This window comes from Leucopleurus acutus (assembly GCF_964270905.1).
Source record: "Leucopleurus acutus genome assembly, chromosome: 1".
In the NCBI taxonomy this organism is placed as follows: Eukaryota; Metazoa; Chordata; class Mammalia; order Artiodactyla; family Delphinidae; genus Leucopleurus; species Leucopleurus acutus.
In genome coordinates, this window is record NC_139142.1 from 9,242,914 (window position 1) to 9,265,858 (window position 22,945).

Genomic DNA, 22,945 nt, shown 5'->3' on the forward strand with positions numbered 1-22,945 from the left:
TTTAGTAGGATTTTGGAAAGAGTTCTCTTTGTGGAGTGAGGTGAAAAGGTAACTTGTAGATTCATAAAACTTACGAATCCAAATGTAAGGTGAAATACAAATCTCATGGCCTTAAGGACATGCTGTTTTCTGATTTTCCTGAGCTAAGACAGTCTGTGATGTAGAAGTGAAAGGCTGTACTTTTGCTTTTATCTGACCTGAATTAGATTGGTAGGCCTGTACTACTTGAAGTCTTTAGGAGAAGCAGTGGTATTAGAGTGTTTGGGTAAAACTGGTAAGTAATCTATTGAGTCTGGCATTACCTAATTCTCAAAATGTGACTCTTAAAAATTCTCTTTGGGAATAATGAAAACTGTAGTATTTAAATATGTTTTTATTGTGTTTCTTTTCCTTAATTAATTATTATATGTGCTTTTAGGATTTTGTGTGTTGTTCTGGTTGTTGTATTATGAAAGTCATGAAAGATCCAATTACATGAATGATAATGTAATTGAAATTTGGGGGAGGTTTCCTTATGAAGATATGTTAAAAACACATTAAAAATAAAGTTGACATTTGCAAATGCTAAACGTTTTCAAATAGTGTGGAAATGGATAAATTTAATGGTAACACTTCCTCTCTATGATCTTCTCCCCTCCCCCTTCCCTATTTCTGCTTCTGAGAAATCATCATTATTGAGTTTCTTGAGTATTTTGACTAACATTGTTTCTCATTCTGGATGATGCCTAAGGGGGCAAAAGATGAAAGGCTAAACCTAAAAAACCAAATGAAAAACCTGGGATAATAATGCAGTAACAAAATTCGTATTGAGACCTAACAGGCAAACACAGTACGGATAGAAGGAGCACCACTGTAGGAATGCTTGTTGTGAGCCTGCTTGTTATTCCAAGTGAAAATAGGAAGTTTCTTTTTTGGTTTAGATACATAATGGATTGTAATGCTGGAGGGAATTTGTGTATTGTGTATTGACAACTTTTGTTTCTGATATTAAAGATATACTTCTCAGCCATGTGAGATTGTGGTAGACTGTGGACCATTTACTGACAGAAGTGGGCTTTATGAAAGACTGCTGATGGAATTAGAAGAAGCACTTAATTTTATCAATGACTGTAACATATCTGTACATTCAAAAGAAAGAGATTCTACTTTAATTTCTAAACAGGTAAGCGTATACAAAGTAAGTATGGGGAGTATAATAAAAGGCTTCTATTTATTTTTAATGTTGAAATGAATATTCTTCTAATGAGGCTGTTTTATATACATTTTAGTTTAAGGCCTTACCTTCTTATCTCTGGACATTTTTCGTTGAATGTATCGCATTGGGTTGAGTGTACTATTACCCGACAGACAGTTATATTATTAAATATAGACCTCTCTGGTTTAAGGAGATGTCATGATTATTTAAGTATAAGAAGTGAGTCCAGTTTTTTTTTTTTTTTTCCTTGGTCAGATGAATTAGTTCCTGATCAAACCCCCGGGCTGAATGAATTCTTCGGCTCTTTCTTTGTATGTGACTGGATATGAGCTCCTCATCCCTGAACAGTGCAGCTTTGAGAAGCAATTCCTTAGGACGGTGGCCTTCAAAGTGTGGGCCCTAGATGAGCAGCTTCCCTCTGGAACTTTTTAGACATGCAGATGACAGGCCCCACCCTTGACCTGCTGAATTTGAAGCTCTGTGGGTGGGGTCCAGCAGTCTGAGATTTGACAAGCCCTTCAGTTACCCCGTTGCCATTAAAACTTGAGAACCATTGTCCCAGGACTTTGCAGCCAGTTGTGAACGGTAGCACTGTACTGAATCTAAGTCTTAATTCTCTCCTGCTGGTTTTCTTCTAGAGCAGCAGTGCCCAGGCTCTGCTCAACACTTGTCTTCTCATTAAGTCCATGTTCAACCCAGTGTGTCTTTTACTTGCCTGCAGAACTGGCAGTCCCTCAGTTTTTAGCTTTAATACGGATTTACATTCTGCTCTGAGCTCGGCTTGTAAGATGTGGCACTCTGGGCATAGATAAAGTTCAAGGAAAATTGTTTTGTTTTTCTTTGATACCTAAAATAAAATTACATACTCTGTTGCATTTGCACGTACATATATATGTATATTCTGCTACATAGTTCTTTGCATATTTACCTAGAAGTAAATGACTCAGTTGTACTTCAAACTAATCACAGTTCTAAAATTGCTTTATTAACTGTATACAATTGCATCTTTTAATTTCTCTTATTTGATTATTTTCGCTGGGGGAAAACAAAAGGATGGTTCTGGGCATATATATGAAAAAGTAGAGCTTGAAAAGACCATTGGCCCTTCCCCCTAACCTTGGGGAATTAACCTCAGTGTTTATATTAGAGGGGTAAATTTATTTTGAAGGGGCAGACTAAAGACAACTTAAATCCCAGTTAAACTCCATATGAAAATAACTACATGATTATTGTTTAGCATTTGGGCCTTTACATTGTTTTGTAGATACTCTCAGACTGTCGTGCGGTATTGGTAGTTCTGGGACCCTGGTGTGCAGATAAAGTAGCTGGAATGATGGTAAGAGAACTACAGAAATATATCAAACACGAACAAGAGGAGCTGCACAGGAAATTTCTATTGTTTACAGACACTTTCCTAAGGAAAATCCATGCACTATGTGAAGAGCACTTCTCACCTGCCTCACTTGACCTGAAATTTGTAACTCCGAAAGTAATAAAACTGCTTGAAATCTTACGCAAATATAAACCGTATGAGCGACAGCAGTTTGAAAGCGTTGAGTGGTATAATAATAGGAATCAGGATAATTACGTGTCTTGGAGTGATTCTGAGGATGATGAGGAGGATGAAGAAATTGAAGAAAAAGAAAAGCCAGAGACAAATTTTCCTTCTCCATTTACCAATATTTTGTGTGGAATTATTTTTGTGGAAAGAAGATATACAGCAGTTGTCTTAAACAGGTAAATCTCTAAGATTAACATTTTTTCCATAGTAGAACAGGCAGCTTTTTGTTTTGTGAAGTGATATGTTGTAATAGCTTTAAGAGCTACCAGAAGGCTTTTATGTAAGTGTCCTGTACTTTTGGCACCATCCCCGTAACTCATGTGTTACGCTATACTGGGATTGACAGGATGTTTATATATACAGTAGCTTTCCCCGAAGGCTAGATTTGATATGACTGAGGTTTTTTTCCCCTAAAGGGTGCTAATCTTTTCTAATCCATTAAAATACAGTGCAAGTGTAGAAAAATTGTTACATTACAGTAAAGCATTCCTTGTTTTATATTAATTGTTAGATTCAGTTAGATATTTACTAACCTGTGACTATGATGTGTTAGGCATTGTGTTGAGCATTTCACACCAAGCTTTCTCCTTCAGGTAAATCTTAAAGATAAATTTTATCAGGGTGTTACTGTGGCTAATTTTTCTGTGTTAGCTTTTTTCCTTACCAAATGTCGATTCAAGTTGGCACGTTTGCAGTGAAAAGTTTTCAGCAGCTGGATTTGAAATTTGGATTGGTTCATAGACTACATATTAAAATTTTCTGAATCAGAGGAAAATAAAAATGTTAGGGAGGAATTCAGAGGATATTGGCAAAGGTGACAGCGAATGCCAATTAGGTTGTGAATTCCCACCCTACCCCCTTCTTCAATAGAAGTGTATTTTTCCTGAATATAGACCCAGCCAGCTGAGGAGCTACACTTCAGATTTGTGTCAAATGGTCACTTACTGTATGGTTCTTTTGACTTGTGGATGGATGCTCTACTGTTTACAAGGGCCAAAAAGGGTCCTTATTTTGCACTTCAATCTACTTTTCTACAAGATCCATTAATTGGCCAAAGTTGATCCCTAAGAGCCTTTTCTGCAAGTATTGATCTCTGAGGAGAAATTAAGCTTTGTTTCCTGAGGTAATTTGGGATTTTTTTTTTTTTTTTTTTTCCAAACTGCTCTGACTGTTTGGGGGCCTCGAGAACTTACTTGAATAACGAGAAATTGGACTCTGGGGAAGTCATCTGGCGGTTTTCGGTCTGGTAATTTTCATAGTCATTGGGCCTGATCCTTGTGATGAATAGGAGGTAAAGTAACTTCAGGTAGGGAATTACATTGGAATCAGAAGTTTAAGGTTGGAAAGGGACTTCACTGACTATCTAATCCAAGCCACTTACTTTTATAAAAAAGAGAAAGGCCTCAGGAGGAAAAGTGATTTGCTCTGAGTTAAATTGCCAGTCAGTGGCAGAGACAACTCTAGAATCCTGATACTCTGCCTCCTAGTTTTCAGTTCTTTGTGTAATCATAATGCCCTTGGGTATGACAGAACACTACAAACCAGTGCTTTCCAGTGGGAAGGCTGCCAGGAGACAGTCCAGGGAGTGCGTATCTGTTCGGGTTGTTTCTTAGAATGGGGGAAAGGCATTTTGGGGGTCAGAAAAGTTTAGCGTTGGCACAGTTGTAAGCCGAGTTATAGACGTACTCCCTGCCCCTATACAGGATGGTTTAAGAATTAAATAAATTTTCTGGGGCTTGGAGAGAAGTCGGGGTTCATTTTCTTCCTTTCCCCGCTTTTCTGCATGCGTTTTTAAGTGTAGAGATGTACTTGCTTTCACTGCAGGAATATTAGCCTGAAAAGGTTTATCAGAAGTCAATGTTACTTCCTGTTGACTCTGAGGATCAGATTAGTTGTGATCAACTTTCATAAAATGTGGCTGGAATTCAGTGTTGGATGATGAATCAGGAGCGGTTTGAGGCTTGGCTTTATGGGCAGCTAATTAAATATACAATAGAGGTCTTGTCCCGGTAAGCTTTTTAATAAGCTTAGAAAAACTTCCTGAAATCCAGATTCTTTCCTTCCATCAGTTTAATGGGAGGAAAAACCCTTCTTCAGTGAACAGCTTAATGGGAGTACAAGCTATTGTAATACACAGGCAGTTTTCTATTCTCCTAATTAAAAAAATAAATCACAGCTACTTCTATAGATAATGTAGTATGTGTACAGTCTTCTGTTTATAGTTTTTCTTTTGCCTTTTGTGTTTAGGGCCTTATCATTTATAATTTACCTTTATATATTTTTTAAAATTTCAGGACAGTCCATGAGGGAAGAAGGTAGATGTTTTTACTATATCATAGATGAGGAAAATAACACTCAGTTTGTGACCTCCTAAAGTAATGCAAGTATCAAGTGGCAGAAAGTGGTTTCCACTCTCCAAGTCTAGAGCTCTTTTCAGTGTGTAATTTACTAGTATTGTGTGACTTTCACCAGTTTTTCCATTAATGTCCTCTTTTAAAAAAATATATATATATATTTATTTATTTATTTATTTTGGCTGCACTGGGTCTTAGCTGCGGCACACGGGATCTTTGTTGCGGCATGCAGGATCTTTAGTTGCGGCATGCATGTGGGATCTAGTTCCCTGACCAGGGATTGAACCCAGGCCCCTGCATTGGGAGCGCAGAGTCTTACCCACTGGACCACCAGGGAAATCCCTATTAATGTCCTCTTTTTAATCCAAGGTGTACCAGAGTTCATTTAGTTGTTATATTTCCCTAATTTCCTTTGGTCTGTTACAGCGTCTTCTTTCCTTGTTTTTGATGACTTTGATAGTCTTGAGGAGTACTGATCAGATATTTTTTTTTTTTTTTTTGATCAGATATTTTGTAGAAGGCCTCTCAGTTTGAATTTGTCTGATGTTTTTCTCAGGATTAGACTGGGTTTTAGGATTTGGAAGAATACTACAGACGTGAAGTGCCCTTCTGGTCACTTCGTCTCAGAGGGATTCATGGTATTAACACAGAGCATCACTGGTGATGTTAAACTTCATCATGTGATTATGATTGCGTTTGCCAGTTTTCTCCACGGTAAAGTTATTGTTTTTCTCTTTTCTTACTTAATTCTTTGGAAGCAAGTCACCAAATCTAGTTTATTCTGGGGAGGGAGGGATTCAGTTTCATTCCTGGAGAGGGGCTTATATATGTATGTTACAGAAATTCTTCTGTAAGGAAAGTGTGTCTCTTTTATCCTATTTATCTGTTTATATTTGTTGAATCATGTTCTTTTATCATTATGAACTCGTGTTTGTTTATTTTATACTTCGGTTATAATCTGATACTAGTTTTTTTTTTTTTTTTTTTGTATAAGTTGTTCCACCCTGGGCCGTTGGGGGCTGTTTGAGGTTAGCTCCTGTGTCCCTTTGACATGCCCTCATCCTTTTGTTTTTTGAACACTTCCTTACTTTCTGGCACTACAAGATGTTCCAGGCTCATCTTGTATTTTTCTTGCATAGGATCAGCCACTTCTCCAAGGAGCCCTGGTTCCTTTTATTTCTACTCACTTTATAGGTGTATGTTTTGTGCAAGTTATTTACCTTTTTAAAGTCTCAGCATCTTCATCTATAAAATAGTAATAATACCTCCCTCTCTTACTGGGTTGTTAATAAGAGACACTGTATATAGAAATGGCAGTCTTACCACCTGACATTGTACTTGGGGCGGCTGTATGCACACACACACATGCACTGTGACCTGTGGGTCTGTGCCAGCTGCGTTGAGTGAGGTACAGAGATTGAGGGTAAGCATAAACTCTTAGTTTTAAGAGTAAGTTATGTCCTCTGAATGTCATACAGTTATATTCATAAACTCTTAGTTTTTTATGTCTGCTGAATGTTAAACAATTGGCCGTTGAATTTTAATGCTTTTAAAGTTACATTTTCTTAGTAGTTAATTTTCGTGGAATTTTACAAAAATTTTGGTTTCGGGTGAGTTTGAAATTAGGAAAAAAATAACCGGTTCTTTGCTATAGATTGTTTGAGAAACTCTGTGCACTAGAGAACAGCATTCTTTATCAAACAGCTTGCTTGTGGAACAACTCACATAAACTCAGTATAAAATTTAAAGAAACAAATAAGACTCTGTCCCAGCAATTCTGTGGTACTGTGAGATCTCTAGGCAGTGTGTGTTACTCAGTAACAAGCTCCCTGACAACAGTAGACCTTGTTTTGTTTCTCTGGAAGCCCATAACTTTGCAGGGATTTCTTAAATTTATCTGATAGAGAAATTTTTCTCTTTAAACATTGTCAGCATAGGTATATAGAATTCAGCTATTGCTTATAAGAGACTTTTTTTTTATTATTAATGTGCACATTGTTTCTTCTCTTCCCGGCATACTGGTGAGAGTCTGATTAAGGAGAAATAAATGTACTTGTAGTGCTTCTGTTTCTCAGCTAGTTGAAGTCTACCAGATTTATTTTTTTAGGCAAATTAAAATACATTGTATACCTAATTAGGAGTAACTTGAAATGCATTTTTTTAAACCTCTGTTATGTTCACATTGATGCTAATTTACATAAACTAAAATTTGGAAGTATATATTATTTCTAAGATAATTAATTTCATATTTTAGATTTAGGGGCATGCTGTTTGCATGTAGCACTGTTTTCTGTTACTGACATCATAAGTTTATAATAACTAAACGGATCTTGGAACATATTAAAGAAGTTTCTGATTTTGAACTTTTTAAGTACTTAAACTATAGAGCAGACTCTCAAACTAACCTAGACACACAAGTGTTTTACTGATTTGGAGGCAGGAAGATATTCTAGATGGCCCTTCAAGGTTTCTTCCAGGGCTTTGATATTAGCCTGTTTCATGTACTTATTGGGGGAAAAAAAAAAGAATGGTTTGACTTAAAAATGCAATTTTCTATTAGGAATTTATACTGTGTTGTATGACTTCAGAAGAACCATATGGAATCGCTTAGGTCAGGTGTGGAACCATTTATCCTGTGTGCTGAGTTTTTGAATGTGGATATTTCCAAAATAGCTGTAATGGCAACACTAACTGTTAACCTTCTGCACCCTTGTAATGTGAGCCCGTCCTGTAGCTCTTTTCCGTTTCTTAGTGGAGGACCCGTCTGAGGGGACAAGCGTTCTGGGTTAATACAGAGGTGCAGGCAGAACGGGAGATGAGCTCGGGAGTATGTGCTCTTTCCTGACAGGATGGGGTGGGAACTCTCTTGGCCTTGCAGTGCCGAAGCTCAGTGGCCTTTTATGCAGAACTGTGGTCAGCGGCCTGCCCAGGGACATGAGTGTTGGGAATGGAGATGCTTAGCAGTGGATGGAGGCATCGCTTTCCCTAGAGCCGTGCTTCCAGTGGTACAGAGTGCTGGGGTAAATCTAAAAGAAATAACGCACTTCTTTTCATGCACAGCTGGAACTCTCTTACTACGTGCAGAGGAGAATGAAGTATTCCTTTGGGGTATTTGGTACTTTGCGTAAGTTTGGCCGTGGACACAAGGGCATGACCATTGCTGCAAGTTGTGTGTGTGCTTAGGGAAGTGCGTTGAGAAAGAGTGTGTGGTTTTTTCATTATAAGACTTGGACTAAAGCCAAAATACATGAGGAATCCATGTTTCTCTTTGCCTAGCGCTGTCCTCTCCTGGGCCACATTTCTATGAAGGTCATCACTGCCAAATTAGAAAGTTTGAGGGACTGTGACCATTTCATTCATCAGTGTAAATCAGCCCTGTATTTGGTGTTATAAGTATTTGGTCCACAGATTGACTCAGAGAAGAGCGACAGTGATTTCTTTTTAAGCTAGTTGAAAAAAAAATACCGACTGTTTTGTTAGGTATGTTGGCAAAAGGATATGTATTTCCATTTTAAGGGAGACCTTAGAAACAAAAGTTTAAATTTTTTTCCCTCAGCAGTGCTTAACTTCCAAATGTGTATAATTTTCTTAGATTGATAAAGGAAGCTGGCAAACAAGATCCAGAGCTGGCTTACATCAGCAGCAATTTTATAACTGGACATGGCATTGGAAAGAATCAGCCTCGCAACAAACAGATGGAAGCGGAATTCAGAAAGCAGGAAGAGGTAACTAAGTTCAAATAATTGTACAATAACAATTTTCAGAGCATACACAAACTTTGCCCATAGGAACTTCCTTTCTTCATAGTTCCTCTGCATTTTTTGGGAATATAGAGTACTTGTTCATACAGAAACTAGCCATCTCCTTTGCGGTAGCTGTGTAGTGATTCATACGTTGAGAATCTATCTGGAAAATCAGTTCTGTGTCTTAATGGCCATCACCCATTTTGTCTTCCATTATCGGGCTGATGGCACACAACTGCATTTTATAGGAAAAGAAAGCTTGCGTAAACTTAACTCCTGTTGACTCCATACGACTCTGAAGCAACAAACTGAAATGTTTTCCTAGAAAGTGTTTTGTTTTCTACTTAAAGTGCTGCCTTGGTTGAATCCTTTAAAAATAACAATACATTTTAAAGATTTTGGCCTCATTTTTTTCATGCTTTTTAAGATTTTGATATAGGAAATAGCATTGTAAAGATGCTAAAACTTAATATAGTGTTCCAGCTTGCAAGTAAAAACTTTTTATTTAAAATTTGTTATTTAACTTAAAAGTAGCAGAATAATTCACGTTGAAGTCATTTCTATGCGATAGCTCTTTGGTAATATTCCAGGTTTGGGGAGTCTAACAGCCAGAGTCTGACAGATCAGTCTAAAACCCAACTTACTTTCGTATTTAACTTATTCTGGATTGGGAAACGATGTTACCTTAAATCTGGTATGAAAACATTTTTCACTTTAAAAAAAAATCATTTCTGATCCCTTAAATGTGTCCCAAGATGCCAGAAGATAAGTAATGCTTTGCTTGTAATTTTTAATTCCAAGTGATTTAGGGATTTTAGTGAAAGAGTTTTGACATCTTTGGAGGGATGTTGGCACAAACTCACAGCCATAAGATCCCAGTACGGAGGCTCAGAATGGCAACAGGACTCCAGAAGGGGATTCGTTTGGTCACTTTGGTTATTAAAGAAGCCAGCGCCTTCATCTTGAAGGCTGTGATTTGTCCGTGGGTGCTTCTGTAAAATAGAAAGGCACTTGGATTTTTCAGGTCATATTCAGTTGAAAATGTCACGTGTTCATGCGTCTGGAGTTCTGTGAGGTGTTATCATCATCTTCAGCCTGGCCTGGATTAAGCGTGCTCAGAGTATTGTCAGAAATGACAGTTGTCCCTTAATTTTACTACATTGTTTTCTTTGGAAAATTTCTTAGAATTGCTATCCTTGGTGGATTTTTTTTTCAGGTACTTAGGAAATTTCGAGCGCATGAAACCAACCTGCTTATTGCAACAAGTATTGTGGAGGAGGGTGTTGACATACCGAAATGCAACTTGGTGGTTCGTTTTGATCTGCCCACAGAGTATCGATCCTATGTTCAATCTAAGGGAAGAGCGAGGGCACCGATCTCTAATTATGTAATGTTAGCAGATACAGACAAAATAAAAAGTTTTGAAGAGGACCTTAAAACATACAAAGCTATTGAAAAGGTAAGATTCATGTGTTATCTTTAAGTTGTTTTTATGTGTTTAGAAATAGTTTTATCTTCAGAGAATAGTCTCGACAGAGCTGTGCAGTGTGTACACTATTAGAAAGTTGAGAGTAATTACACAGAGCCAACAGTATTTTACAGGAAAATAGCAGTGAAAGTGGTCATATGGATTATTGGGGAGGAAGACCTGCGAAGTGTACTGTTTATGTGGACAGTGTAGTAACAGTTGATTGTTTGAGATGCAGAGTGATTTGAGAGTGATGACATAGCCCCTATACTCATGAAAGACTGGGGATCACGTGTGTGTGTGTGTGTGTGTGTGTGTGTGTGTGTGTGTGTGTGTGTGTAGGTAGGTAGGTAGGTACAGTACCTTTTAAGCCTTGTTACCTGTATGGGGAACTTCTCCACATGATTGGAGCTGGAAAGGATTAATTAGGAGAAATTTTCAGCAGCAGGCAACTGTGGAGTATTGCAGTGTATTTAGGAGAGATGTTTCATGTCAAGAGAGCTTTTTCTGTAGGTACAGCAGCAGACAACTAATGGCAGAAGAAGCATTTGTTCTCATAAGTTCTGTTTTTAAAATGTTCAGATCTTGAGAAACAAATGTTCCAAGTCAGTTGATACCGGTGAGACTGACATTGAGCCTGTTGTGGATGATGATGATGTTTTCCCGCCATATGTGTTGAGGCCCGATGATGGTGGTCCACGAGTCACAATCAACACGGCCATTGGACACATCAATAGGTATGGCATCAAATCATTTGCATGGAAAGCCTGTGAGAATTGCGAGATTTAAGTCTAAACCTATAAGTATTGTATTGTTTACCTTTTGCAAACAATCACCAATCTTTCTGCTTATGGCCTGTGATACTTTGACGAGAGAAGGAAAAGAAGTTGCTTTTTTTGGTTCATTGTTCTTTTTTGTCAGAAGGCAAAACCAGTGTTGCATAGTAATAAATGTTTAGTTCTCATTGACAAGGCTGACATAATGAAGGCATGCGTATTTTAATTAGATTGAGATTAATTTTGCAACACTCACTCTTTTATAAATCTTGAAACTTGTTTTGTGTCATGAATGTTGGTGGATGTTGAATTTTCCATTAGCAGTAATGGAAGATTATGATAAATTAACCTTTTTTTTTTGGAGTATGTTCTGTTTTACTTTGTCCTGAGTTGGTGATAACATTTCTAAGAACTAAGAAAAGCAGATACATAGCTAGATTATGTATCAGGATAAATTTTGTGCAGAGGCAAAATAAAGGAGCAGAAAACATATTCTTTTTTTTAACTTTTTATTTTGAAACAATTTTAGACTTTAAAATATTGCAAGAGTACTACAGAGAACTCACATATACCCTTCACCCAGAGAGACCCATTCAAGTTTCACGAGAATTTTCTTGGAGTGAAAGGGTCCAGTCCAGGATCGTGGGTTGTACCCATTTTCCTCATCTGTCTGGTCTCCTTCAACCTGGAACCATTCTTCAGTCTTTCCTTGACTTTAATGACCTTGAAACTTTGGAAGATGACAGGCCAGTCATTTCTCAGTTTGGGTTTATTTGATATTTTCTCATGATTAGACCCAGATTATGTGTTCTCGGCCAGCATATCATGGAAGTGATGCTGTGTTCCTTTCATTCTCTCTAACGGGGTCCCTCAGTGTTTTATTTGTCCTCTTATTATGGTGGTGACTTTGATCACTTACGTAAGGTCTGCCAGCTTTCTTTACTGTAAAGTTGCCTTTTCCCCCTTTATAATTAGTGACTGTTTCGTGGGGAGATATTTTGAGATTATATGAAATTTATTCCTCTTCCCAGTTTCACCCATCAGTGTCAGTACTCAATTGATATTTCTTGCCTGAATTGATTATTTCTGTGATGTCTGCAAAATGGTGACTTTCTGACTGCATTATTCTTTCTGGTATTTATTGTCGTTTTACTGTGAGGAAGAGCTTTCTCTGCTCTCCGTTTATTTGTTCCTTTTATTTTTTTATCCAATGTGAACTAATGGGCTTCTGTTTTATTCAGTCATTTATAGTCTTTTGCTGTCATTTATTTTGTTGTTAAAATTGTGTAAAATTTGGCTGGTGGGGCCCCTTCATTCTAGCTTCTATGTCTTTTTAACATGTCGCCATTGTTCTTCGAACATTTCTGTATTTTATGGCACACTAAGATGTTCTAGGCTCATAATTTCCCTGCCGCAGCCTAGATATTGGCTCTTTCTCCAAAAGGTCCTGGTTCCTTTTAGTGGAGAATGAGTTGTGTTTAGAAACCAAGATCCGCGCACTAGGTGTGTTCATTGCCTCTGGAGTATTACTGCTACCAGGCTGTTTCGTAGATGGAGCTAGAAAATGTTTATACCTATTCACATACACGTTTATATAAACATTTATATAAATACACGTTTGTAGTTATTTCTGTACCTGACTACCTGTCTGTTGTTAACTCCATTTTTTAGCATGACACCAGAGGGTTTATTCTAGCTTCCCTTTTTTCCATCTTTGTTCCTGGCTTTTTTAATAGTGAGGAATCTGATTCCCATTGTCCTCAAAAGAAGTACTTGACTGTTCAGTCTCCCTATATATAGCAGTCTGCAGGGCTGCCACCACGTTTAGGTGCTCTCATTGCACAGGTCCTGACCTTGCAGGGTTGCTGCCCATTCCGCTGCCCTCCTTGCGTGTGTCCTGGCCCCCACTGGGTTGGCTTCCTGTCCCAGCACCCTCCTGACTTGGGCCCCAGCTCCCTCGAGGCTGGCTTCTTGCCCTGCTTGCAGTACTCTCCTTGTGCTGCTGCTGGGTGGTCGTCTTGTTCTGCTGCCCTCCTTTGTGTGAACACTGGGCCCGCTTCTGATGCCGTCCTTGCATAGACCCCAGCGGTTGTGGGCAAATGTAAGGTCATTAAGGACCAAACACTGCCAGTTTATTCCCTTAACGGGTTCTGAGCAGTACTTTCTGCACAGTCCAGTCATAGCGCAAGACGCGTATGGCTGTTTACATTCAAATTTCAATGTAGTTCCTTCGCTGCCCTTGCCACATTGCACGTGCTCAGTGGCTTCCCTGTCAGACAGCACAGATACAGAAAGAACATCATTGCAGAACGTTCCATTATGTGTATAAATGTACTGTTCCATCTTATTGCAAGTTTGAAGCAGTGTAGCTCAGACTCCACATATAAATACCAATCCAGTAGAGGGCAAGAGGGGCATAAAAAAATCAAACTTTAGAATGTGAATATCAATAAAAAATTTTTCCTCTGTTTCTCAGTTGTAGACTCAGCATCAGAATTTCTTTTTCTTCACAGATACTGTGCTAGATTACCAAGTGATCCGTTTACTCACCTGGCTCCTAAATGTAGAACCCGAGAGTTGCCTGATGGTACATTTTATTCAACTCTTTATCTGCCAATTAACTCACCTCTTCGAGCCTCCATTGTTGTAAGTTTAGAAAAAGAAATGATTGTGCCTTAAAATATGTCATTAATAGATTTGTTTTCAACTTCTCTAAGGCTATGCAAGTTGCAGATAAATTTGGCTTTAAATCTACTTTAAAAAGTAAATTTGTAAATCTCTTTTGTAGTCAGCTATATGTTCCAATCTTCAATAGACTATATAATTCGTAGACTCCCAGAATTAGATTAGATGACCTCTGAAGTTTCCTTTAAGATCTTACTGCTATAAACATTTCTGGCAGAATCATTGATCTGTGGCTTAGATACTTACAGTGACACAGAATTCATTAAATGCAGCTGGGTTGCTCTAGTTATTTTGTTGTTGACTTGAAAATCAGCCTTTGTGTAACTGCTATTCTTAGTCTCAATACTGATATATTAAGTTCTTACTAAAATTTAAATTCATCAAAATTGTAAAATCTTAGTTATAACTATGTAGGTTTTACTGGGCAGGCTTATTTATTTATTTATTTATTTATTTTTGGCTGTGTTGGGTCTTCGTTGCTGCGCACGGGCTTTCTCTAGTTGCCGCGAGTGGGGGCTTCTCTTGTTGCAGAGCACGGGCTCTAGGCTCATGGGCTTCAGTAGTTGTGGCATGCGGGCTCGGAAGTTGTGGCTCACAGGCTGTAAAGCACAGGCTCAGTAGTTGTGGTACACGGGCTTAGTTGCTCCGCAGCATGTGGGATCTTCCCGGCCCAGGGCTCGAACCCGTGTCCCCTGCATTGGCAGGCGGATTCTTAACCACTGCGCCACCTGGGAAGCCCTGGGCAGGATTTTTAAAGATGGCTCTTCAAATTATGGAGATTAGGATTTTTTTAAACTTGCTGACGTTTTTCAAAATGAAACATTGTTCTGGTAAATTTCAACTTTAAAGATTTCGGGGTAGAGGTTTCATATATGTTTTACGCACTAATGATAATACAGCTTCTTGCATATATAATGGGCACATTTTTTGTTACTTTCAGGGTCCCCCAATGAGCTGTATACGATTGGCTGAAAGAGTCGTAGCTCTCATTTGCTGTGAAAAACTGCACAAAATTGGTAAGAGTGTTTGAAAGGCACGTGTAAATAAAAATAAAGTTAAAAACACTGTAGAACAAAAGCACATCAAGGGCTTCATAGGTGCCTAAGGATTATGCGGGCTGTGAGCCTGTTGCTCTTGGTGTGCTTCGGTGAAGACAGGTGTAAGTGTGGTGTAACTGAAGATCCCGTGTAAGGTGGAGGAGCTCTGTTTTCCACAGCTTAACAGCTACAATTTGCTCCCGTTTCCTGACCTCTTTTCAGTATGTAAGTACATAAAGGTCTTCTAGTAACTGTTGAATCATGAACATTTGTGTTTTGTGTTTTAATGTATCGGTCTCAAATTAGTCTATGTTAGTGTACAAATTAAAACTTTTGTTTTTTAATGGGAAGACTCGTTTTCCAGTGGCATTTGTAAACGGATGACATGTGCTAGTTTTCTGTTCATGTTTTTATTTTTTAATCTTAGAACAGAATTTATAATCCTGATCATGTTGAATATACAAATGTCAAAATAGACTTCACTTTAAGTATCACATCTGATAACTTTTGTATTATTAAAGGCACAGATGCTTTAGTTTTCATGACTTTTCCAGTTGCTTCCTAACATAGTGCTCCTCTGGATTATTCACTGATGAGTCAGAGAGGCAAAATCAGGATTGCTTGTTAATTCTCTTTACATTTCTTAGGCGAACTGGATGACCATTTGATGCCAGTTGGGAAAGAGACTGTTAAATACGAAGAAGAGCTTGATTTACATGACGAAGAAGAGACCAGTGTTCCAGGAAGACCAGGCTCCACAAAACGAAGACAGTGCTACCCAAAAGCAGTTAGTATTGGTTAGAACCGAGTAAAAATCTAGCCTTTCTGACTTTATTTCTTGCTATATCAAGTCCAGGTTCCTTTGCTTGGCTTCCAAAACCCTTGTAATTTAGCCCACTCTGGATCTCAGCTCGTTTCCCTCCCTCGTTCACAGCTTCTCTCAGATCAGCCCCTTCGCTGTCATGTGGACACTGTGTACTCTTTCTCATTTCAGACATTGCTTTTGTTTTTCTTCTCAAAAGGATTCCTGGACTCATCTATCAGATTCTTTTTTTTTTTCCTTATTGGCTTTTTATTATTTATTTATTTTTTTTAACATCTTTATTGGGGTATAATTGCTTTACAATGGTGTGTTAGTTTCTGCTGTATAACGAAGTGAATCAGCTCTCTGTATACATATATCCCCATATCCCCTCCCTCTTACGTCTCCCTCCCACCCTCCCTACCCCACCCCTCTAGGTGGTCACAAAGCACTGAGCTGATCTCCCTGTGCTATGTGGCTGCTTCCCACTAGCTATTTTACATTTGGTAGTGTATATTTGTCAATGTTACTCTCTCACTTTGTCCCAGCTTACCCTTCCCCCTCCCCGTGTCCTCAAGTCCATTCTCCAGTAGGTCTGTGTCTTTATTCCTGTCTTACCCCTAGGTTCTTCATGACATTTTTTTTTCTTAAATTCCATATATATGTGTTAGCATACGGTATTTGTCTTTCTCTTTCTGACTTACTTCACTCTGTATGACAGACTCTAGGTCTATCCATGTCATTACAAATAGCTCAATTTCATCTATCAGATTCTATCCAGAGTGTGTTAATGTCATTTAAAGGGACATTCTTTGTTTCATTCACTTTAGTGTCAAGGTTCTTGCTTTACCTTATGTTTGGAGCTAAAACATAGAGGGTGTGTATGATAAAACAGGCAAGTGCCCATCCAGATGAGGGGCACACCAGCAGGTGCAAGCACAGTTACTTGTCGGGAGTTAGGATGTGGCTAGACTGGAGTTAAAATTAGTTTTTTCAATGTATTGTGTCTAGCTGGATCTGTGGCATAGTTCTAGCTGTAACCATACTGGGCTGAAATACTTATTTAAAAAATATTTGTTCTAGCTGTAACCATACTGGGCTGAAATACTTATTTAAAAAATATTTGTCAATATTTTTACCTTATAAAAACCCCAAACAGAAGCAAAAATTTGCTGTGTACTTTGATCTTGGCCTGAATGTATGATTTTTTTGTTTTATTTTTGCAGTTTTATTGAGTTTTTACTTTTTTAAAAAGTTTGCACCCAGCTAAGCATTTTCAAGATTCAAAACCATGTCAGTTTTTCAAAAATCATGAATTAAGTTATCCGATTTTCTGAAATGCTTATTTCCTCATATCCAGTTTTCCTGCTCTAACATTTATCCTAGAGATTACTGGACTGGTTTCATATGACATCATATGTTATCACCAATAAGTGTTTTGAGAAGCATAGTACTGCTTTGCATCCTGTTTAATTAATAGGTGCATTCTGTATTATCTGATATTCTATTAACTATAACTATCCCATAGCCAGCATTTCTGTGCCTTTTAACTGTGGGCATGATTATTTATGTTATTGAGCCTCAGAAACTGCAAGGCAGTTGGGTGAGGTTGTATGATTATTGAAAGTTCAGAAGCAATCTTAGTTTAAGTCATGGTTTACTCCTTCAATGAGATGGCCATTAAAAATGATACTGATTTGTATTGACCCTGAAAGATGTTCTCATTGTAGTAACTGGAGATAAAAATCAGGTTATGATACAGTCTTTTTTTTGTGATTCCATTTGTAGTGAAAAATATGCATGTGTGTATGTTTATATACATTTATTCTGGAATGTATACATTTATTCCAGAAAAAGTCTGGAAGATGATACAGTATATCACAGTGTTAATAAAGGTTATCTTTGAGTTTCAGGATTACATGGGATTTTAAAAATTTGGCTACCTTTATTTTCTGGTATTCTACAAGTGAGTAAAGACTAAGAAACCCAAGAAAGAAAAGAGTTTGTTCTCTAGTCAAAAGAAATAGATCAAATGCACAGTATTGTGTTGAAAGACCCTGCAGTGTTTGACGGTTTTATATACTTTTGCAGACCCAGAAGTGCCGACTCTCCAGTGAGGTTAAGAAATTAGGAGGTCTCCTGCCTTGGATATTTTCTCAGTTTTCTCTCATCAGTTTTTAGTAAAGCCAGGAATAAATTTGTTATCTTGCCAACATCTGGAAAAGAGGTTAATACACTTGAACTTGATGCTTAATTTTTCTTTCCAATCCCAGATTCCAGAATGTTTGAGGGATAGCTACCCCAAGCCCGATCAGCCTTGTTACCTGTATGTGATAGGAATGGTTCTAACGACACCTTTACCTGATGAACTCAACTTTAGAAGGCGGAAGCTTTATCCCCCTGAGGATACCACAAGATGCTTTGGAATACTGACAGCCAAACCCATACCTCAGGTAGACATTTCATAATAACTGTTTATGTTGAACTGTCTTGTTCTTTTTTAAAAAAGGACAAGCTACTTTAACTATCTTTTGTTACCTCCGAATGTTTAATATTTTAAAATTAAGGTATCTCTTCTGTTCCCCTGATACAAAGCACCATTCCTTTTCTGAAGTTAAATGTTTGTAATGGACTGAAACATCTGCTAACCTTGGGGGTGCGTTATTTTTCTTTTTGTTAAGATTCCGCACTTTCCTGTGTACACACGCTCTGGAGAGGTTACCATATCTATTGAGTTGAAGAAGTCTGGTTTCACGTTATCTCTACAAATGCTTGAGTTGATTACAAGACTTCACCAGTATATATTCTCACATATTCTTCGGCTTGAAAAACCTGCACTAGAATTTAAACCCACAGACGCTGACTCAGCATACTGTGTTCTACCTCTTAATGTTGGTAAGAAGGACCCAGACTCTAAAGTGTTTCTGTATACTAGCTAAAAAATGAAACTGTTGCTTAACAATGAGCTTATTGTATAAACTACAGGAATATCTTTGATAACTCTGAATTAGACACATGTAATGAATATATAGCTTGAGTAAAGATCTTACCTGTATTATTGTATTTTAACAAGCTAAAGGGTCTTTTTCTTCCCTAAGTTAATGACTCCAGCACTTTGGACATTGACTTTAAATTCATGGAAGATATCGAGAAATCTGAAGCTCGCATAGGCATTCCCAGTACAAAGTATTCAAAAGAAACTCCCTTTGTTTTTAAATTAGAAGATTACCAAGATGCAGTTATCATTCCAAGGTAAGATTTTAAGTGGAAGGCTAAGTGGTGGTGATACGTCATTTCAGAAGATTCCCTTGTTCATATGGGGAATGTAAGTGACCTGTGACTTTGGCATTGATGTTACTAGTAGAAAATATAGGTATCTCTTCATGGTGGACCTGTTCTCTCCAGTTTACTTACTTAAAAAACAAAACCCATAACAGTGTTGATGAAGGGATTTGACTTTGTGAAGGTCAGATCATCTGAATGATGTTGATAGGTTTTCTTCTTAAAACCTCCATCCTTTTAATCCCCAGTCTTAAAGAATTTGGGTGTAAATAATAGTTTATTAGAATTGTTAAAAGGCATAGTGTTATTAAGTGCAGTAAAAACAGTAAATTACTATGCTTTGTTTCTTATTTTGTAAAAATTTAGGGGATGGAGTTTTTAATCAATAAAATTAAACACTGCACTTTTTAAAGAAGTAAAGTACTGGCTGCAATTCAGTCTTTGGTTTTTGTTTTCTTTTTTCTTTGTGTACTTCAAAGCCATATTTTAAATGTTAGCTAACACCAACCTATCAATATCATAAATGCCGCAGTAATACATTTTATGTGGCAAGTGTCTTTCATGTTTAGCGTTAGTAATATACAAAGTATTTACTTGGTTGTTTAGATAGTGAAAGTTTTCTATACTATTTATACTGATGAAATTAAGAGATATTTAAAGGTGCCATTTAGCTTTCATGTGTTACCAAAGTATAGATATTTAGAACAAGGACGGTAGTAAAATAGGGAAAGGGGGGAGTCAGTTTTTACTTGATATAAATGCAGTTCTTCTCGTCTTAAATCCACTTGAAATGTATTATTTAGAATTGAAGTTTCTTTAATGTTATTTATTTTTGACCTTTTTGAACTCTTTAAAATCAAGTAATTTGCATTAACTGCATATTAAAAGCAGTTGTGTTTTGAGAATAGTTGATTTAAACCAGAAAGTCACTGATTGTTTTTCCTTTTTAGATACCGCAATTTTGATCAGCCTCATCGATTTTATGTAGCTGATGTGTACACTGATCTTACCCCCCTGAGTAAATTTCCTTCCCCTGAATATGAAACTTTTGCAGAATATTATAAAACAAAGTATAACCTTGACCTGACCAATCTCAACCAGCCGCTGCTGGATGTGGACCACACATCTTCAAGGTAAAGGAGCTCTAGAAATGACATTTTGATTTTACTTGTGGCATTATTTCCAGAGGTCAGTAGGCAGATGTGGAGGTTCACAGTCCACACAGCACACCTGTATGTGGGCTCTGAACTCAGGAGGTCCTTTGCACACAGAGTTGCCCAGAGTGTGGCCCAGCGGTCTGCATTTAAATGAGCTCTTCAGGTGACTTGTAGACACACTGAGGTTTTAGAACCACTGTGAGAGTGTACTTGTTTTTGTCTGTTTGATAAAATTATTTTGAAATTTTTATAGACTGAATCTTCTGACACCTCGCCATTTGAATCAGAAGGGGAAAGCTCTTCCTCTAAGCAGTGCTGAAAAGAGGAAAGCCAAATGGGAAAGTCTGCAGAATAAACAGGTAGTGAGTTAATTGTGACTAGCATAACTTGATGTTTTGAAAGATAAGTTTGAATTTTATTTTATCAAGTGAATTGAGTGATTCGTGAGGTTTCTGGAAGTTGCCCAACCCTTAGGTATTGTTTGGCTTTAATTAATATGATGTATTGACTTCCATTTGAACATCTTTTTGGTAAGTGTGAGAGGTTTGGCTTTTATACTTGATCCACTGATAGCAATTATATCATGAAATCATCCATGTAAATCCTAGGATAAATCCCATTTTCCTTAAAGGGTTATTTTAAAGAATATTTTTAAGATTTCTTGCTAGTGTTTATGATTTTTGTCTTTCTTCATTAGTGAAATTGGCCTTAAGTTTCATTTTTTCTTCTCTTGTGTGTTTGCTTTCTATTTGTCTATCCACAATTTATATTTATCCACATTTTTGCTTACTCAAAGATACTGGTTCCAGAACTCTGTGCTATACATCCAATTCCAGCATCACTGTGGAGAAAAGCGGTTTGTCTCCCCAGCATACTTTATCGCCTTCACTGCCTTTTGACTGCAGAGGAACTGAGAGCGCAGACAGCCGGCGACGCTGGTGTGGGAGTGAGGTCACTGCCCGCGGATTTTAGGTACGCCTGTGCTGTGGGCCAGGAAGAGCTCGGCTCGTGAGGTCCTGCTGGCAGAGGAGCGCAATTAAGTTCACATTTTAATTGTATGTAGAATAATTTTGAAAAGATAGAAAGAAAACGTGGATGCCTATCTAATACGTGAAATAAATGCATCGCTTGACTCATAAGTGAAAATCTGTACATTGGGTCAATGAGTCTAACATTCTTGGGAAGTTACAGCTGGAGAGGAGAGCCTGAGGTCAAAAACAGTCATTCCCCCTTCAGAGATGGCAGTTAAAGTGAAAATGGAAACAGTTGTTTGCCACTGCTGACATTTTAAGACGCTTCCTTTTTTTATGAAATCAAATGTACATGAAAGAGCAACTGCCTCTGTGTGGTCTCTGTCTTCATTACTTTCTTCTCACTTGTCAGGACTCTGCATTCTAAAGAAATTAGCCAGTTGGCAAGACCAAGATGGTTCAGGAAATGAGGAACTTTATAATAGCAGTGATCACGCCTACATTTATTGAGTACTTACTACAGCGTCAGACACTGGCTTAGATGCTGTAGCTCATGTCAGATGATTTCATTGTTAGGATCCTGTGGTGTAAGAGGTGTTAGTTCCTCTTCCAGGTGTGGAAGCTGAGGTACAGAGACATGAAGTAAGTTGTCCCAGGTTACCCAGCTAGTTACCTGGCTGGCCTCGGGTCCCAGCCCTCGCGATCGGTGGCTCTAGGTCCCGTAGGCTGGCCCCAGGCTTCATGAGCTAAGCCCCGCACCGTGCAGAGACCCATGTCCCACTTGATGGTTTACACTGTGCAGAGTTCCAGGTGTGTTGGCTTCTGCCTTGGAAACTTCTTATCTTCTAAGGCAGGGGTATATTTATAGGGTCCTCATTTATTTAAGTTTTGCTCAAATTGCTCTCGCTCTAAGCCTAGCCTTTTTGAAGGATCTCATGAAAAGCTATAAAAATGTCTTCGCAGATACCCCAACTTAGACTTCGGGTGGAAAAAATCTATTGACAGCAAATCTTTCATCTCAGTTGCTAACTCCTCTTCAGCTGAAAATGAGAATCACTGTAAGCACAGCACAGTTGTCGTCCTTGAAAATGCTGCACGTCAAGGTGCTAATAGAACCTCCTGTCTAGAAAATCACGACCAAATGTCTGTGAACTGCAGAACGTTGTTCGAGTCACCTGGTAAGCTCCAAATTGAAGTTTCAACAGATCTGACAGCAATTAATGGTCTTTCTTACAATAAAAATCTCGCCAATGGCAGTTACGATTTAGCTAACAGAGACTTTTGCCGAGGAAACCATCTGAATTACTACAAGCAGGAAATACCTGTACAACCAACTACCTCATATCCCATTCAGAATTTATACAATTATGAGAACCAGCCCAAGCCCAGCGATGAATGTACTCTACTGAGTAATAAATACCTTGATGGAAATGCTAACAAATCTACCTCAGATGGAAGTCCCACGGTGGCCGCCGTGCCTGGTACTACAGAGACTGGTAAGGCGCTCACGGACAGGACGGCTTCTGAGCAGAGCCCGTCTCCCGGGTACTCCTCGAGAACGCTTGGCCCAAACCCTGGACTTATTCTTCAGGCTTTGACCCTTTCAAATGCTAGTGATGGATTTAACCTGGAGCGGCTCGAAATGCTTGGCGACTCCTTCCTAAAGCATGCCATCACCACGTATCTCTTCTGCACTTATCCCGATGCTCACGAGGGCCGCCTTTCCTATATGAGAAGCAAAAAGGTAAGAAAGCGCCCTTTGATTTTGAGCAGTTATTTTACTCAGCGTGCATAAAAGTGGTCTCAAGCATCAGATAAATTTCAGAGGATGAGGAAAGTGTTACCGCAGGGATTGCCACACCCGACAGGACAGCTGGAGCCTGCTCTGTACCCCCGTGGGAGTGACACTAAATT

At 38.3% G+C, this 22,945-nt stretch overlaps 1 protein-coding gene across 3 annotated transcripts in view; it reads left to right on the forward strand.

The window, feature by feature from the left end:
* DICER1 (dicer 1, ribonuclease III) overlaps nt 1–22,945 on the forward strand; it is a 61,608-nt gene that overhangs the window by 26,347 nt on the left and 12,316 nt on the right. For all 3 annotated transcript variants that reach the window (XM_082832555.1, XM_082832556.1, XM_082832557.1), the window contains 15 exons: nt 994–1,162; nt 2,460–2,932; nt 8,703–8,835; nt 10,070–10,312; nt 10,904–11,058; nt 13,611–13,743; nt 14,723–14,798; nt 15,467–15,606; nt 17,895–18,074; nt 18,303–18,516; nt 18,720–18,873; nt 19,854–20,036; nt 20,314–20,419; nt 20,857–21,032; nt 21,995–22,775. In XM_082832555.1, the coding sequence (XP_082688681.1) occupies nt 994–1,162; nt 2,460–2,932; nt 8,703–8,835; nt 10,070–10,312; nt 10,904–11,058; nt 13,611–13,743; nt 14,723–14,798; nt 15,467–15,606; nt 17,895–18,074; nt 18,303–18,516; nt 18,720–18,873; nt 19,854–20,036; nt 20,314–20,419; nt 20,857–21,032; nt 21,995–22,775 (3,316 nt within the window). The remainder of the gene's footprint in view (nt 1–993; nt 1,163–2,459; nt 2,933–8,702; nt 8,836–10,069; nt 10,313–10,903; nt 11,059–13,610; nt 13,744–14,722; nt 14,799–15,466; nt 15,607–17,894; nt 18,075–18,302; nt 18,517–18,719; nt 18,874–19,853; nt 20,037–20,313; nt 20,420–20,856; nt 21,033–21,994; nt 22,776–22,945) is intronic.